At 42.9% G+C, this 18,761-nt stretch overlaps 1 protein-coding gene across 1 annotated transcript in view; it reads left to right on the top strand.

Annotated features, from left to right (window-relative positions):
- Positions 1 to 18,532, top strand: part of LOC146200161 (cytochrome P450 2A3-like) — a 43,759-nt gene extending 25,227 nt beyond the window's left edge. Inside the window, exons 3-8 of the mRNA XM_084592278.1 lie at positions 1,166 to 1,272; positions 5,477 to 5,781; positions 6,054 to 6,172; positions 12,394 to 12,652; positions 17,011 to 17,201; positions 18,342 to 18,532. Coding sequence (XP_084448404.1) covers positions 1,166 to 1,272; positions 5,477 to 5,781; positions 6,054 to 6,172; positions 12,394 to 12,652; positions 17,011 to 17,201; positions 18,342 to 18,532 — 1,172 coding nt within the window. The remainder of the gene's footprint in view (positions 1 to 1,165; positions 1,273 to 5,476; positions 5,782 to 6,053; positions 6,173 to 12,393; positions 12,653 to 17,010; positions 17,202 to 18,341) is intronic.
- Positions 18,533 to 18,761: the final 229 nt, after the last annotated feature.

The raw sequence follows: 18,761 nt of genomic DNA, 5'->3' as shown, positions 1-18,761 counted from the left end.
GCTTCCTCTTTGCAGGTTCATCCCCAAAATTTTTCTTGATTTCGCTTGTAAAGATAGCCCATGTACTTAATGCATCCTCGTGATTATCGAACTAGTCTAAGGCAGGGGCGGCAAGGAAGAACACCACGTTGGCCAGCTTAGTAGCGGCGTTCCAGCAATTGTATTTACTCACTTTCGTAGAGTTTCATTCACTCATTAACATCCTCCTCAGGTTTTTTTTTCCAGAGAATGTACGTGGCCCTCGATAATGGGGCCAGTTGTTCGCCGTGGATGATCCTGGCTGCTCGGTACTGCCGTCTTCAGTCATGTCTGATGGCATTGGTGGTAAGCCAGCAAGTCTACGGCTTCTTCAGCAGATGAAACGCTGCGTGGTCGTACCCAGCACCTCCACCAAGATGTTACGTTCTTTGTACGTACGGGGGGTTTATTTACAGTGATCAGTCTAAACAGGACTGCGGCGAAGCGTACAAACGTTCCTCTGCCCTTCTTCTTTCTTCTTTACCGATCTACCCGACCGTTCTTCACCTTCCGCCGACGTTCTGCGAAGGCGCCTGACATTATATATATATATATATATATATATATATATATATATATATATATATATATATATATATATATATATATATATATATATATATATATATATATATATATATATATATATATATATATATATATATATATATATATTTATATATATATATATATATATATATAAATATATACATACATACATACATACATACATACATACATACATACATACATACATACATACATACATACATACATACATACATACTTGTATATCACGTGCTAAACCCGGACCCATTGCTTGAAATGATTCCATTGCGGCTCATCGCTTATCCTGTGCATGAAAGTGTAGTTAAACATCCCGTCTTAAATTTTCGTTATATATATATATATATATATATATATATATATATATATATATATATATATATATAGATATATATATATATATATATATATATATATTTGTGGCCCAGGCCAGAATTACAAAACTAAATACCTTAATTAAAAGTGACAATGGCTACACTTCTAGTAGCCACGAAAGTGAAATCTAACGCTTATGTTACATAAAGAACGATGGCAGCCATGTTCTTGCGCACTAGTGACAAATAGACCTACCCATATGCAGGTTTTGCGAGGTACGGCGGAAAACTCTGGGCGGACAATCGCCGCTTCTCTGTCAAAGCTCTTCGCAACTTGGGATTTGGGAAAACTGCCATGTATGAAGCCTTCGCTGTGAGTATCGTAGTGTTACTGCCGTGCCTAATACATTTGTGCGCTGGATGTCGTGGAGGTCCCCACGTTTGCAACTTTGTTCAGAGTTAGATTGCACTTGCACCGTCATTTGCTTCCGGCCAAATATCTTCTTATTGGAATTCGTGCGCATGCCTCAAAAATTATTCGCTTAATAAAACGCAGTAGGTATTTGCGAATGACAATGGGAGACATGAATAGTGCCTGCTCCTGCAAAATCGTTGCCTAAATATCGTAGTTTCGCGGTGCGTGCCGAGAAAAAGGTGTCCAGGATATAGATAAGCAAAGCCAGAAGGGATAAAAAGGAATCGCTGGCCTGGGTTGAATGCGAACAGAAGCTTGTATTTCAACCGAAAGCAAACACTGACAAAAAAGAACAAGTCCACGGCTTTTGGTATGACCTCAAGAGAGTACACCTACAACAGTTTTTCGCATTTTCGAGCACCGGAAAAAACCAAATCTATTACTCAGGTTTTTAAGCGCGATAAAAAATTATAGATATAATGAACCACGTTAGCCTTTTCTGCATCTGTTCGGGCAGTGGTTGATGGCTTACACTGTTTGATTTGCCAAACCAATTCAGGCATTGAGGGGAGTCGCTGTGGAGAGCTCTGGATAATTTCGACCACCTTGTATTCCTTAACGTGCACCGGAAATGTACATTGAGCAGGCTACTTACTCTTCGCTTTTTCTTATCAAAATGTGACCGCCACGGCCTATATCCAACCCCGGTTCTCGTGATCGGGTTCAAGGGTCATGCCTCCTAACAATTCAGCCATGGCCGCAATGCGTTCAGGGAACGGATTTCGTTGATAACTAAGCAGCCCCACTTTCCTGCAGTGTTGCCAAAATTGTTTTCTAATATGAAAGCACTGACGTAACATCAAACCTGTAGTTTTCTCCGCCGCATTCACTATGTAACGAAGCGCGAACTCTAAAACGTTTGTCTCAACATGTGCAGTTACGTGAGCGCAAAGTTGGTTTTTAGCCGTTATAATTCTCTCATTTAGCGCGAATCACCCAGCAGGCGAAAAACAGGAACTCGCAATGTGAAATTCGGCAGCTACTCACAGGTGATCTGCAGCGAAAAGGTGAAAGATAATTAACTTTTCGCTCATATGCCCGAGTACCACCTTCGAAGGAAACTGAGATGCGGAAACGCTGGAAGTTAACAGATATTAGTTGCGAATTAAACTTTATGTCTTTATCACACAGCGCAAGGGATGGAAAAACAAAAAACAAAAACCCTCCAATGTTTTGAAGAGCGATTATTTTTAAATTTTGGCCTAGCATTCTTGCGCAATCGAAACGCATTTTGTACAATATGCATCGAAGCAATGATCAACAACGTTCGTGCTTTCATTATTAACAATATAACTTGCCTGCTCCCAGAGTAAGGCAACGTGGTAATTACGTAAGTCAGCGAACATTTCTTTGTTTCGATAAATAAGCTGTGAGGATAGTGCCCATGCAGCCTCCACTGTTCTTCTTTTTGTCGGGTCTATGGTTTGCTCTGAGTGAGAATAATATGATGGTGTTGACAAAATACTCTATATTTCGTGACTCAGGGCAGAACGGGATAAAATGGCTACAGAGTTGAAAGAGCACTGAACAAGATTAAAGGAGAAGCCTCAGTTTGCTAGCCGAGCCAACGTTTCGACAGAGGGACTTGTATTCTGGGCGGTCATTCTGAACAAATAGCACTTCTTGCTTGTATTGATTTTTTATGCACAAGCGCCAAGCATAGAATCATGAGAGCTGCCATTATTTGTGCGGTATTCTAAATGTGTGAAAGTGGGAAAGCACCAAGAAGACAATCGTACATTCTGATTGTACAGTCGTCAGGACTGATAACAGCAACGCAAATGAATTTAACGAAGAGGCATATAAAAAGCACAATGGCATGAAGATTATGAGCTTCGTGTGTACGGTCCATGCATAAAGAATAATGTTCTAAAGAAGTTTGTTTTCACACCTCTTTTAGCTCGAACGCTTGTGCCCAGTCATCTAATGCCATCAGAGACGCCTTAGTTATATGTACTAGGGATCGTTTTCCACCTGCATCAGTAGCATGTCATAGTACCTGAAAGAATCTGAGTTAGCATGATGGAGGGTAGAAACTGAGTACGTCCCTAGGTGGCTGACAAAATAGCAAGAAATCATTTTCTTTTCAAAACTTTCTACATTTGACGTGGGCGAATTCTAATTTAATTCTCATATTTATACTTATATAACTTGAAACAAAACCTGTAAACCATTATTTTTTAGTGTAAGTCACCACCAAAACGCAAAATTTCTGCTGCCGCATTAGTTATGAGCAAATACAACGATGAGCATTGAAATAGAATCTCCAGAACCCCTCTTCTTATCGGAAATCCAGATGACTGGTTTCTGCACTGTGTAAGAAAGAAGCTGCTCGGAAAGCAGAACTGAAAAAGACGAGTTGTTGCAAATATTTAAATTTGTGGGTCAGCATCCGTGGCCTTTTTTTTCCTCTGTAAATAGCATATGGTTTATGAAAGGCGTCTGAAGAATCTGAGCGCCTTGTCGGTCATAACTCTGACATAAAAATGCACAGCGACTTTGCTGTGCCACGTATGTTTTTAAGAGCTGATATTTTGGCCAGCGGCGGGTAGTGATTAATAGATGACAAGTATTGTTTTCTAGAAGGGATGCATTGCCTGGTTTTCTAAAGATGCGCCTGTAGAGATCAGTTTGCGGGAAGGCTGACATCGATTGCAATCATCCTATCAGAGGCCACTACAAATTATATCTTTTTGATGTACTGGAAGTTGGGGTTTCATCGATCGTAGGCCTGCATTGCCACAGAACCACGCTATCTTGTTGCGAATGTTGGTGAGCTGCAAACGGAAGAAATTGAGGGTAAAAATAAACAGTTTTCCACCTAGTGCTTTATTTTCGCAATTTTTATAGCTCAAGTATCTCCAGCGCCGCGGGTGAAGACCGGGCAGGCACGCCGCAGCTCCCGCAGCAGATGTGATGCTCCTTTGACAAAGGAACCGATGTTGCGTGCTTGGCTCCTTTTTGCTGATACACGTATACGAGACTCAAACAGGCGTCGTCTTTTTCCCCAAGCAATAAATAAAAGAAGAGCGTGCCATTTATTTTCTAAGAGGAAAAAAGTGAAAGAGGGAAAGAAACTTCCCATCGGAGAATCGAACCTCGGTCTCCTGCAAGACAGGCAGGAATGCAGGCCACTATAGTAACAAGGAATGTTTTTGCTTCTATGTCTTTAGCTCAGAAAAATACCGACTGACCTAACAGTCAAAACGTGAGCTAGCAAACAGGCAACAGATGTCACTATAAAACGGTTTAAATTGAGCACATCGTCTATACACTGATAAGTTCCCGTACACAAGTCTGAGTGTTCAAAACATCAATTATATGTCAGACAGATTCCCCAAAATTCTCTCGGGGAGCTCTGACATGAAGATCAACGTGGGGGACAGCCATTCGGCATTTCGACGTGCTGTCTCTAATAGCTTTGTAATATCATGGTACAAAAGTATTTTCCAAGCGTTAGTATGGGGGGCGTGGGAAGTTCAGCGCGTGAAGATTATGTACTAACAAGGAAATCCACAGAGCACCGCCAGTCCACGTAAAGCTGACGGCACAACTCAAGTTTTGCATGTCATTAACATTCGAGCTACTGAAAACGAAGCAAAAATGGGGAGAAGTGGTGGCTAGGCTTTGCAGCTGCTTTGACCGAAAACAATGACGGGGATGGCTATAAACATGTATAAGGAGCTATGACATCAGCGTCACTTCAGTAGTCTTCTGCCAGAGGTGGGCAGGAGGACACAAAACTGAAAGGGAAGGTGTCAACAGCTTCTAATGCCATTTCTTGGCAAATAAATACCGACGCCACGAAGACCTATGAGTAAGGCTTCTACAGAATAGCATTTATTTAGGATGCGGGGACTACAGATTATTTCCCGCTATAAGCACTCATCGATTGTGAATATGGGCGTCCGCATGCGTATTGAGCACTTCAATGTACTGAGCTCCGCGCTAGGTGTGTCGGTAAAGTGCCTTATAAACCGAAATGAAAGAGGCCGATACGGATATAGCGGTAGCCTTTATTCCTAGCTCCTTATAGAAAGAAATCCCTTTGAATAACAGGTGGCGTAGGAAAAACAAGTGCACAACATATATGCCGTCGCAGGAAGGATGTGAACGGCTCGTCCATCGGATCGCTCTGGCAAAAGGGAAACCTATCGAACTGGGCGAGCTCCTACTCGCCAGTGCATCGGACAACGTGGGCCTCTTTATCTTCGGCCGGCGCTACTCGTTCGGCAATGTCGAGCATAGCAGCCTGCATGAAGCCCTGCTGGAGGAGTTCACGGCCAGTCGCGACACAAGTGCACTGGATTCGCTACCCGCTTTTGCCACGACGCTAGCCAGGTGGCTGCCGTTTACCCGAGCGGCTACCCTGCTGGTGGCCGTCAAGGGGATTCAGAAGTTTGTCAGGTAACAGCGTATATAAGTAGGCACAAATAAAAGCCTACTGGACAAACGATTTGTAAAATGAACGAAAGCGAACGAGAATCCGCAAAGTGTGCTGGCGAACGGGAGCCATTAACACTATCGCATCAAACCTTTAAAGGAGGTGCTTAAGTATACCCCCAATGTTTTAGTGGCTGGCTCAAGTTAAGCTGAAACAACCTGTATATGCTTGCGCCGAGTACAAGTGTCATTATTTTCTTGTTACTCAAGGGAATGCATGTTTCTTTGCTTTCTAGTCGCCATCTTCCTGATCACCTGGAAACATTTACAGACGGAGAAGATCGCGATTTCATGGACGCCTACCTGAAAAAATGCTGCGAGGCAGAAGAGGCCCCTAATAATACAATCTACACAAGTGAGCCATATATACCTATAACGATGTTCAGTGCAGTTTTTATTCCTTTCACCTTTTAGATTTTGCAAGAAGATCTTTGGTGACGGCAGCATAACGAAGAGATTTTCCCAAAAAGAGCCCCGCTTTCGTGACCGTGAACAGAGGAATCGCAGAGTCCCTTTATAGAATGATAACAGCCAAGAGCCACACGGTTCCGTTTTGCAGAAACGGGAAAGTGGTTGCGCCAGTATTAGGTGCGTCCTCTGAAATGAATACAGCTCGAAGGTGTCCAATAATTTTATTAAGTATATTGCGAAACTGCTCGGCGCTATCTGTGCACGTATGACTGTTGTTCAGCTAATAATACCGCTCGGCCAAATTTGGCCTCGCCTGCAACAAAATGTATGTTATTGCTAAACTGTCTGCCTGTTTGCGGCCACCAATGAAGTGTAGTCGATAATAGCGAAGGGTAGATGCAAATAACTAGTTATAACTGTGTGCCCGACTCTAACACGCTAACCCCTCTTCTTACCCTTCGAACCGCTTATAGAAACCTGAGGCCAAAAATGCAGGTATAACATAAGCCCACACTCGTGTAACTTCAAACATAATGGCTACTATTCGCAAGCTAACCGCTTCAGGAGAAATGCGTTGTAGTAAACCAAACTTTTGAGGAAACGTTCTACTAATGTGCACAATATCCTGTACGAAGCATTAGTGAAACTCCTGAGCCCACAAGTGAGCTTTCTGCCATAATCTTTGCGAATCGCTCGAGGAAATCAAAGTAGAGATGAAAAAGGTTGTTGACCAAATTTTATGGGTGTATTTCACAGTGCATCAAACTTAAACAACATTTAAAATAAACGTTTAATAACCTCGAATAAAGTGAACCGCTCGAATTCACTGCCAGCCGCAAGCCGCTTCATAGAAAAACCTGTGAAACGGCGTAATAGAACAGCGCTCACGACACCCTTTACTGTAGACGTCGCCTCTTCGGAAAGAACGTTGCTAATTTGGCAAACACGTGACAATAGGATGGAATCAAGGCTCTATTCCGGTAGTCTTGACTGCCATCGATCAATGGTAGCGTGGAAGCTAGTCCGAGATTGTTTACCCCTTTGAATGCTGTGTAGGAAACCCAAATTTTTGGCGTCATTGAATTGGCAATTGTGACTAAATATACGCAGTTCTTTCACGTGATAGATTGCTGCCCTCTAATGATGAGCTGAAAGTAAAACTCCTCTCTTCAGATACTATCGCTAGCACATTGTTGGACAAATTAACTGCAAATAAGTTGGAACTGTCCTGGAGCAGTGGTCACATAATAAATGATGTAATTGGAACACAGGCACAAGAAAAGGAAGACAAGAGATGCCAAAAACGTGACTTCTATTATAAATATTTCAGACGTAGTCATCATCACTAGCCTGATTACATCATCTAGAGGTCAAAGGTCTCTTCCTTATCCCTGCAATTAACCAGGTCTTGTGTCAGCTGTATTCACTAGATCCCTGCGAGCTTTCAGTCTGACTCGTGCACATATATGCCACCGCCGCTAACGGTTGCTTTCGGTATTCACTCCGTCACCCCTGCTGAGGTAGTATTGCTAATAAAAGGTCTGTGTTGGGTTGCCCGATTACTGAAAAGAAAACGAATGCTGCGCTGTGAGTACAAGATCTCTACTCTACATACACACTAATAATCTATCGCTGAAAGGATGGAAATAGGTATTTTGGCTCTGTGATCTTAACTATAATGTTGCCGTCTGAGGGGTTTACAAGAACTTATCGGACGATGATTACGACGCACTGCAATGAAAAATTTGAGAGCTGCTTTTTAAGTCAAAGGATGCATGGATTAAAACTGATTGCGGGGCTAGTTGGTCCTGTGTGTCTATTTGTGCCTATTTGTGAGTGTCTCGTTGAGCTATTAACCTTTCCTTTATGTTACGATGCATGGATTCTTTGTCGTCAGTGGCTTGGGCGAGGAGCACGCATCACCTCTTCTGACAATGGTACAATCCCTGTTCTCTAGCCCCTACTGTGCAAATTTTTATGTAGACGAATTCTATACCTACTTTCACAGCGTTCGGCCGAGCTGCGACAGCCTGCGGCAAGTCAGTAAAATTTGATGTCAACGAATGCGAGAGGAATGGAACGCGCTGCCTCTCGAAGGCTTTGTGGTGGAATGTATCAGCGCTGTGTTTTTGATCGGGGACTGGAGTATAGTTCGAAGCCACCTTTTTTGTTCTTCTTATTCTCGAATGCATTCAAGATGCATTCAAAATTGCGAGTGCATTCAGGATTTGCCTTTAGGGTCCCTTAAATTCTCAACGCTGCGAATCATCGTACTGTCCGAGATGCCTTTACTCCTGATGACTATAACGGGTTGCGGGTGGTCAACGAGAATGGTGTGCTCTACGATTTCAAGCGCCAGCTGTGATAGCGAGGCTTTGTGGGTCACCACATAACTACCCACTAGTTACGACGCAGCTACCACAAAAAGAACGGGCACCCACGGTTGTAAATACTACGAGGTCACTTATTGATCTCTATGCGACGACAGAGTGTTAGTATTGATATTTCGTGCTCGGAGAGCTAATGCCACCAAATAGTGGGTTAATCGTCAGAACTGGTTAGCATTGGATGACTTGACCTCCACCTTCCATTGTAACCACCCACACCAGCCCCACTTTTCTGTTTCACCCTTCTCTCCCCTACAGATGTGGAGAGTGCAAGTTATTCCTAGAGTACAGTTAGTGTCGATTGCCCGCACACCTCTCAGCCACCCCTCCAATAAGTGTCTTCTCTGAATACAGTATACTACTTACAGGAACCTTCGCTTATCCTCCCTTCCCATTACATGTCTTGTTGATGCCCATTTCTTCTTCTTGACTTTGACTACAATAGTATCAAATCGCGTTTGTATTCTCATCCCTCCTGCTATTTTTCCCTCGTGATTACACTTATCATCTTGAGATCCGCATGATTTTTGTAACTCTCTTCGCTCTCTTCTACCTCAGTTCAAGCATTTCCGTAATCATCCGTGTTCCTACACAATTGTTGTACACCGGCCAAATTTAGTTATGATATACTTTTCTCCTGAGCCCTATCGCTACTCTTCCATTGAAGATCTGAGGGAACCTAGCACATGCAGGTCATAGCAATCCTATTCATCTAGTTAATAACTTTCGTTGCCCGCATCTGCGGTTTCCACCTGCTTTAGGTCTTTTTGATATCTTACTACTTCACGTCTTTATTTCCTTTGAAAAGGAGGAGTACGGGGCTTGACGAGGTACCGACCCCTTACAAGTCAGCAAACAGCAAGATGAAGGCCAGTCATACATCAAATTTACAAAAATAGATAAGCAGCAAAAAGCATAAAACAATACACACTGCAAGGGGCATGGCAAACATAAGAAATACAAATAAATGAAAATAATAATAATAATAAAATAGATGTCTATAAGAACGCGCAAGAAATATAATCCAATATTTTAGTTCAGCAAAAAAGCAGGTTGGCAAAAGATTTGACAATAGCCTTTTGGTGATAGGTAGGATGAAACTCTCGCCGGTTTAGTAAGTTAGCAGCCAGGGTAGCGTGTAGGACAAAGATTGATCATCGTAAGATGTGCTAGGGATGAGCGCGAGCCACATTTCTTTGTATCTGGTTTGACGAGCGCTTGCATTCACTTGCTTTTTAGCAAGACGAATTGCATAATCCCTGTGACATTTAACAAACTCTTTATAATGTACCATCAACCTATAATTGTACAAGCAAAATGCAGGAAAAATATCATATTTTGGAAAAAGAGGCTTCTTGGAGAAAGTACAATAAACATCAACAACATAACGCACGGCTCTTTTCCGCAGTAAATGTAACCTGCACAAATTGGTCACACCAGTTGTACCCCGCACCATGCTGCAGTACTGCATGACCGATAACAATAAAGCACTGTAAAGACTGTTTTTCACATTGGCAGCGAGAGTGCGCCGCACAAGAGCAATGACATTGATGGCAGATGAAAGTTTCCATTGGAGATAGTCAACGTGTTCATTCCAGGCAAGATGCTTTGAAAAATGCACTCCAAGACTATTACAGTCCCCCACCTCCAATGGTTGGGAGCCAAGAAACAGTCCTTCACTGCCTCTTGTAAACTAGGGGTCCCTTCTGAGGCTGTTGAACGTTATTTTTCTTCTCCGCACAATAATCAATAATCCCCGCTTTTCGGCTTTGCTTAGTTAAGTCTTCAATTAGGCAATGAAATGCGTCCCCTGAGTTAGCAATATAGTATTAAAATCCACTCGCTGATTGCCAGGATATTTCCACATTAAGTTGTATCCTCGGATTTCCCCAGTCACAATCTCTAAATTCTCCTTGTAATCCTTGAATTCTCCTACGAGAGGTACTGGGATCGTTTCTCAGCACCTCCACCAAATGTTAAGGGAAACGTACACAGCGGCTAACGCCAGTTAACTGTCCGAAGCACACACCACCAGAGCGAACCCAGCTTCGCCTGAGCGTCGTTTTCTTCACAACACCACACCAGCGCGTCGTCGTCATTTCGATATTGCGCACCGTAATAGTATGCGGGGAATAATCCCTGAGAATGTCGCGATCCAATGATTCATTCTGTAAATTTGACCGGAATCTCAGGAATGGTCAATGGGCTCCTCAGTTTGCTAACATCGTAATCCTCAGCACAAAAAGACTATTGTTACCATATAAAACTTTAGAAACAATCATATTCACAATAACACTAACAATATCATAAACATTTATCCATTACATGCACTAATAAAGATATCAAATGTAAGGACAAATATGTCAGGTATGTACAGTATCGTACATTTTAGTTTGAACACAGTCGCTGTGTGCGGTTGCATAGAAGTGAGACAAGTACACGGGGACCTGGAGGTGGTGCTTCTCATGGCCTATCAGACATGTACGTAGGTTTCAATGGCGCATACAAGACAGCGAGCGACTGTAATCAAATCAGCATTCGCAACCCTGTATCTTGGCTAAACAGGAGTTCTATTTTTTGTCGACTTTTGTTCACGATGAAATGAACATCTAACATAAGTTTGCTGGTATAAATGAGGGCTTATGTCGGGTGCTGCCTTCGTGTCCAGTGTTCCTCTCCTATAACAACATGAACAAATGCCACCCAAATTTCACTCTTAATGCACTAATTGATTATATCCGTCTCGAAAGCTGTGCACAGAATAGTATTTTATGTGCGACCCTTCAAGTGCTTATTACCTCAAAGTAATAGGTGCTTGCTGAAAATGTCGACCCCAGTAAATGGCATGCCACTTTCAAAAAAGATTGAAGCTGGCCCGGTAAAATGAGACAATTTTTTTTCAAGAAAAAAGAGTTCGCATGATGAAGACGGCAAAGAATGGCAACGATGGCTGTTCAAAGCTCTACTCTGTTCATATGTGCATTCCCAGTGAGTAATCGCGATTGGAACACAACGTGCGAAACAAAGCCTCTGTGAGGCAAAGGTCGAAATCTAGAAGGTAATCTGCGCGGCAGCTTTACGCTTGGAGCTCAAGCTCTATCGGCTTGTAACGACTTCCTGCTTACGTTCTCGTTCTCTGTTGTTCTACGTCATCACTTTTGAGACACCGAAGCGATGTTGTACATTACATACGCTGAGATAATTTAGTCCGTATGGGGTTGACAGTACAGAGCCAAAGGCACAGGAAGTGAATGCTTCAGGAGTTTCTCCTGCTCCTGCTAGAAAATTCTCTACATGCATTGCGAAATCAGGGGTAGACGAGCCGTACGTGAAAGTGCTGGAAGATATATATAGTGGCTGCACAGCAACCATAGTTCTGCATTAAGAAAGTAACAAAATTCCCACAAAGAAGGGTGTTAGGCAAGGAGACACAATCTCCCCAGTACTATTCACAGCTTGCTTAGAGGAAGTATTCAGAGGATTGGAATGGGAGCAGTTAGGGATAAGGCTAGATGTTGATTACCACAGTAATCTACGATTTGCTGATGACATCGCCTTGCTAATCAACTCGGGGGATAAACTGCAAATACATAAGTTCATGTAGTAGTCAACAGCACTTGTTGCAGCTTCTAAAGGGTTCTATGCTAATGCTTTTGTTTTCAGAAGCAATAGCATGGAACCGCGTCATAAATTCAACTTTAGTTGGCAAAATGTCAATAACGACAGCACTAAGCTACAATGCACACCCTAAAGCTGCTTTCGTGGGTTCCTTTCACAGTGTCTTCTCTTGTGGGCAACGCGGGAAGCTTCATGCTGGCTGGCTCGAACACGGTGTCTCCTGTTCTTATGCGGCTGCTTCTGGTGCTGGCCGACAACGCGGACACCGTCCAAGCCCGCATTCATCGCGAGATCGACGCCGTGATGGGCAGGGAGCGCCAGCCGAACTGGAAGGACCGTCATTCGACGCCGTACACGATGGCCACCATATGGGAGACTCACCGCTGGCATCCACTGTTACCCTTTGCAGTGCCTAGGCGGTAACGTTCACCCTTAATCAAACCGATTTGGACAAAACCTCAGCTTTTTAATCATGTCAGCCAGGAAACTCTGCTTCGAAGCGTAACTAGTGTTAGCAGGCATTTTGGGGTACTTTTGGATTGTGCCGCTATCGAGAAACGGTCAATAAATGCTAGCTGAGATTGTCGTCAGGGCCTTCTGAAACTCGCTCTTTTTCTTTCTTCTTCTTCGTAATTATCTGTAAAGCTGTTGCGTCAAATAATGGTTCTACTCGACCCCTCCAACGTATCTTATTTGCAAAGTGGTTCTGCATTGCTTTAAACGCAATCTTAACGTTTGCACCTTAGACACAGTTTAATTTATTAGCGCAGGCACCGCCGCTGTCAGTAAACAGCATATTTTGACCAATCGGAATCGTATTTTTATACATGGGATCATGGAAAATTTCGGAAGTGTCAGTATTAAAGAGCTCTGGTACATACGTGCCATTCCAAATATCTGCGGTGGTCGAATCGAGGCTTCCTATTCGTTCCAATACACATTTGTGGTAAACCCGGCAGATATGTCACGATACAGTGTCCTTACCTGTCATTTCATCTAGCTGCCTGATCTCCGGTTTCAGGCTAGATACCGGCGATCAGACAGCTAGATGGCTCTAGGAAAGCTTAGTTTCAAACCGTATCTCACTGCATTTGTCAGTTGGTGACACATACCAGCACTCTGAGTCAGCGGTAAAACGATTTCCGGAAAAATTGTTTCTGGCTATGCAGCCAAGGTTACGGGGCGGAGCTTACGTTATGATTTTAGTACATGATGTAGTTCTGGCATATCTGACATCATTTACGGTTACGGTTGCAGTTCAACCTTCTTGAAATAATAATTTACAAACCGCCAATGAGGCAGGGATGACTTTCTTTTCAGTATGTAAGGCGTCTAAGTGAATGTAATTCGCGCTAAAAGAATATCACGCACTACGTACGTTAACGAAACAAGGACATTGTGAAATCGTACAGAAAACGGTAATTAGACGCAGCAGAAGGAGTCGATGTAATTTTCAGGGGATTAACGACCGATGGCGCAACCATCCTCTTCGCTCAGAGTACTGTACTGATTTGAATATGCACTACACACTGTTGCACATGGTCGTTTTTCAGCCCAATCGTGATATAACAATACACGTTAATATTTCCGTAATAGTGCCTTATTCCAGCGCCGGATACACGCAATTTACGAAGGGACTATATTCTGCTGCGCAGTGAGCTGATGTGGTTCGGTTCTTTACTTTGGTCGCATAGCCAGAAAATCTAGGCAGTATAGGCCGCCTAGGGACTATGACATCGGGCTCCACATCCAGGACTGAATCTAAACAGCTACATTGAAACAAGCGTGGCCGAGCAAGACATCTGCTCCGGATTGCCGCTTGGAATGCGCCATTAGAAGTCAATCATAACTAATGGCGCCATCTTCCGGAAACTTGTTTACACCACTCCGCAGAACGACCGAAGCTAATGCCATGGCTCATAAGCTAGCCCTAGTTTGCATAGCTGCTCACGAAAGGCGCAACAAAAGCCATGCCAAAAATGCTACGAAGCACATCGCGAGCACTTTTTTTATGCTTTTCGCACAGACTGGCCAACTTTCTTTATTCCCTTGCACAGGTTGTCTTGTGCTTCTTCTCAAAGAATTCAAAATACTTTTACCGGACTAAACACATCTTGGCCAATGTGGTGGGTGTTTTATGAAGATTTTAAAGAAGGTATACAATTTAGCTGCATTACATTTGCTGAGCTCATTGCAGGAGCGAATCCACCATGCCATGGTAAGCTCTCTCTGCATAGCAGGTACCGCCAGCCTTTTCTGTCTCATAAGATCAGTGCAAGAAAGTTGAAGCAAAATAAGCAAGCTAGGTGAGAGAGAAACATTCAGAGACTGTCCCGCCTGCGAAAGGAGATGTAAGCGCAAAATGTTTTGCAAAAAATGTGACGTACGTGATCATATTTTAAAGCAAAACCAATTACCGTGATACAATAGGTATTGTGAACCTGCCACTCGTTCTCTCTGCCTATGGACATCTCATGCTGAATAATTATCGAACTTATTCCACTCGCAAGCCTTATACACTCGCTGGCACTGATAACCTCGCTATATTTGTCGACCATCCCGCACATTCCTGCTTAATGACGTTCGCTGTTTTGTATATTTTCGTCATGTATGTACATCCTTTCGTAGCACGCCAAAAATCATAAAAAAGTGCGTTCGAACATATGTGAAAAGGCAGCAACGTTTTCAGTGCTGTCATATGAGTAGAAGTACTTACCAGTTGCTTTAGCGTATTTTATTGGCATGTAGAATTGTGCGCTCTTCCTTCTTATTGTAGTAGCGCTCAGCGCACACAAGTTGCTAAGCATACAATTTACGTAAACGTTCTAGATTTCAATAGCAATAACTACAAGTATGAATTGTGCTGTTGTATTCTGGATGAAATATTCTAGAATGGGATTAGTTAAGAGAGATAGCGTTCAAAATTCAAAGGCTATGTGGATAAATGAGGAAGGTTGAAATTGCGTGAAATCAATCAGGCACCATATAATTCGACTCTACTTACAAAAAATGAGCCTAAAATGGTTTCACTTCGACAATATTTAGATAAAAAGTTATGCCATTGTACTTCTCTCATTAAAATGATTTGGGGACATTACCTTGATGAGTAGAATTCTATAAAAGAAACCGCCATCATGGTAATAGAAATGCAGTCATAGAAGTCGATAACGTCTCGTAAACGAACTAATCCTTGAATATTACGAGAGTTAGCTAGGTCACGTGCCTTATTGCAAGATTGCAATTTAAGGTGATATGCCGCAAATAGTTCTCGTGATGGTTAATAAAGTATTACCTAGACCAGATATTGAGGAGTGATGCTGGTACTATTTTCTTGAGCAAAATGACTGATTAAAGGGACACTGCAGCACCTTTTGCAAAAGTTAGGTTTTCAGCACAAAGCCATAGTTATTCATGCTGCGAGTTCGAATGTCAAATTAAAATTAGGCAGAAGAAAGCAGAAATACGAAGCCCGAGCGTCGGGGCCCACCGCGGGTCGCGCCGCCGCCCGTGATTGACCAAGACGTCGCATGACGAGATTTTGAGATTTCTCCCTCCGCTTTCCTTCTCTGTAGCTGTGGCGCGGGGCACGAAAAATTTGAATCGCGCGCTTTCATTCGACGATTGCGCAGATTTTTAATGCATAATAAAAACAAATACCTGCACAGGCATGATCAACAAATAATCTACTTCAAAAGTATATAGTATTGGTACATTTGAATACCGCGGCAGTGTCCCTTTAAGGATAGCGGGACCACAACTCAGCAGCATATAGTAGCCGTTAGCAAATAATCCCCAAAGTACTTTAAATATACCTAAAATCGTATGACCGGCTTTAAACATTGGTACTCCCGGAGGCCAGTGGTTGAATATTTAAGAAGGTTTCTTGATGTCTTAATTGTTTCCAGTTAAACCGTACACTTCGATGTTGTTCTCAAGCTAACTGCCTCTGTTGTGAATAAGGCACTATCTTGAGGTCAATAAAATTCATGGTACTGAAGTTTTTTACAGAAAGGTCTGGCATTTAATGTAGCGCTCTTACTAGGAAAACTGTTGCACTGCGCTTTAGTGTTCGGCAGAAACATTCAGCACTTCATAGCAAACGTATTGACACTGCGATCAACTGATGCACCAGCAAAGATAATTTAAGATGCGGCGGCGTTTTTGAGGGTACGGTTGTATCTAGCCGTACAAGCCATGGCTCAATTTGCACTCATTCATGGTTTAGTGAGTACTGAAAGCTTCATAGATGTTGAGGCGAACGCTAGCATTGCGATTTGTACGAATAATATCTGATTTATTTGAAACAATTCCACGCTGTGGGAACCACAAAAGTCACCCACACGTACAAATCCCTCCTTTTTGCATGAATAAAGCTCCCCTGTGTGAAAGCCGGCGTTGCACTCATTTGGTATCTTCTGTTGTGGTGGACGTCAGCAGCAGGGAACAAGCTTGGTTTAATCTATTGGCCACGAGACATACCGCAAGATGATGTGACGAGAAGACGTATGGTGTAATTATACAGTTAGAACATTTGGTTTCACAGAATATGGTCACATGTAGAGTAGAGTTAGCACGCTATGGCTGCCTGAAAAACATCGCTGAAATTTACTAGAAAACATTAACTGCCTCGGTGGAGGTTTAGCAACACGACATAAAGGAAGAAGAGCAATGCGAAAAGGAAATCAAGTTGCATTTGGCCAATATTTCACTGGGTGCCCTGCAGCCTATCAATGAAGCGGGCACAAGAGTGAATATGGTTTACTGATTTCTTTTGTAGTGCCTGCCAAGACGTCGTTATAGGGGAATACTTCATCCCTCGAGACACCACTGTCATCGCCAACGTTTGGGGTGTTCACCACAGCCCCGATTATTGGAACGAACCGGAAAATTTTAACCCAAGCCGGTTCCTAAACGGAGACGGTACGCTGGCGGGGGAAAAAGCCCAAAGAATTATCCCGTTTTCAGTAGGTTAGTGTTTTGAATGAAATTTGAAAATCTTAATGCCTTTCTGCGCTTTTGGCTTATTTCAGATGTCCATGAAGGGTGAGCCTGAGTTGTATGTGTCAATAAAAACAATTTTTTAACAATGTTTCGAGATACAAACTAGGGTAATGAATAAAAATTTATATCCAAAGTTCAAAATTGCTTAAATCAACTTTATCTCTTTATCTCAAGATAAATATTTATTTTGGATGGGACACTCTTCTCCTTTATGTACGTGCGTAACTGAGAAGCGTTGCACCGCTTCTGATCCTTTGGGGACTTCCTCAAAGTATTTAGGATCGGAAAAACACCCAGGGTAATTATATGTGAATTTGTTTCATGTTTTCTGCTTCTCGCACGCATTTGTATTATGCTGTAAGCAGTCAAAGTTATTTTATTTGCCATAGCCACTTTCACCCAGCGTTTATTTTAAAGAATAATTCTGCAGTGTTCAACTTTGTCGAAACCGTTCTGAAAAAATCTCCCGCCTATACCGAATGATCATTTCAGCTGAAACAACGTACAACGCTTTCGCGTTGTGGACATTTTTATTACATAGCAAGCTCGACCACTGTAGTTACATCGTTCGGCCGCGCGTGATAAAATCCAGAACCGCCTGTGACGACACTGAGCAGCAAAAGACGCCAACGCAGAATTCCTGCACAATGCAGTTGTGACGCCATCTGGAATAACTGAAAAAAAAAAACGGCGCGATTTTAGAACGCTCAGCAAAGTGTGGCATGTTTTCCTAATGATGATAGATAGCGCCATCATTACCCTTCGCCGGAAAATTGGCGTTCGCGTCTTTCGTTTGTTCAGTGTCATCCCAGACGGCTCTGGCTTCTCGTCATGCGGGGCCAAGGAAAATAAGCACGACTGTACGACGTACTACACAACAAAAGGAACATCAATGCGGTAGCTTTCTGTGTGGTTACAGTGCTGTGCTAGAGGCGGAAGAATTCTTCAAAATGGCGCCGATAAAGTTGCAGAATATTGTACAGTAACGGTCTTGCATTGTCCATAGTATATAGTGTTTTTCCGAACGCGAGACATTTGCAGCCTTAAAATGGCTGCGGGGGCATGCAGTGATAAGCTTATCTTGTTGGGTTTTTTTTCTTCTCACAGGAAAGAGAATGTGTCCCGCTGAAAACTTCGCTTCGGTTGAGATCTACCTTTACTTGACTTCCATCTTACAAAAGTTTATTGTGCTTCCGGAAGAAGGTCAAAGGGCGGACTCCAGCATCAGGGACAGATTCCTCATGCGACGGGGCATTCATAAGCTCCGCTGCATTCCTAGAGCGCCGTTAGTGGGCTGATGAAGCAACGAAAAATAAATATCAAGATTAAACCAAGTGACCAGTGCTTTGCATTATTATTAGCTGGCAATGAGCGAAAACAACCAGCTGTTAAAGTGGCACCTGTTTTACCTCCATTTCCAAGTAAAGATCTACGACAAAATGACCTCAGTAACATCGCTCATGAGGGGTCCAACTGGGCTGAGGGACTCTATCACACTCGGAAGGCTTGGTACATCACGGCTAGCAC

Source organism: Amblyomma maculatum, chromosome 2 (assembly GCF_055883805.1).
Source record: "Amblyomma maculatum isolate TAMU_Amacu chromosome 2, ASM5588380v1, whole genome shotgun sequence".
Taxonomy (NCBI): domain Eukaryota; kingdom Metazoa; phylum Arthropoda; class Arachnida; order Ixodida; family Ixodidae; genus Amblyomma; species Amblyomma maculatum.
The sequence above is the reverse complement of the archived record's forward strand: the minus strand, read 5'-3'. Positions and strand labels throughout refer to the sequence as shown.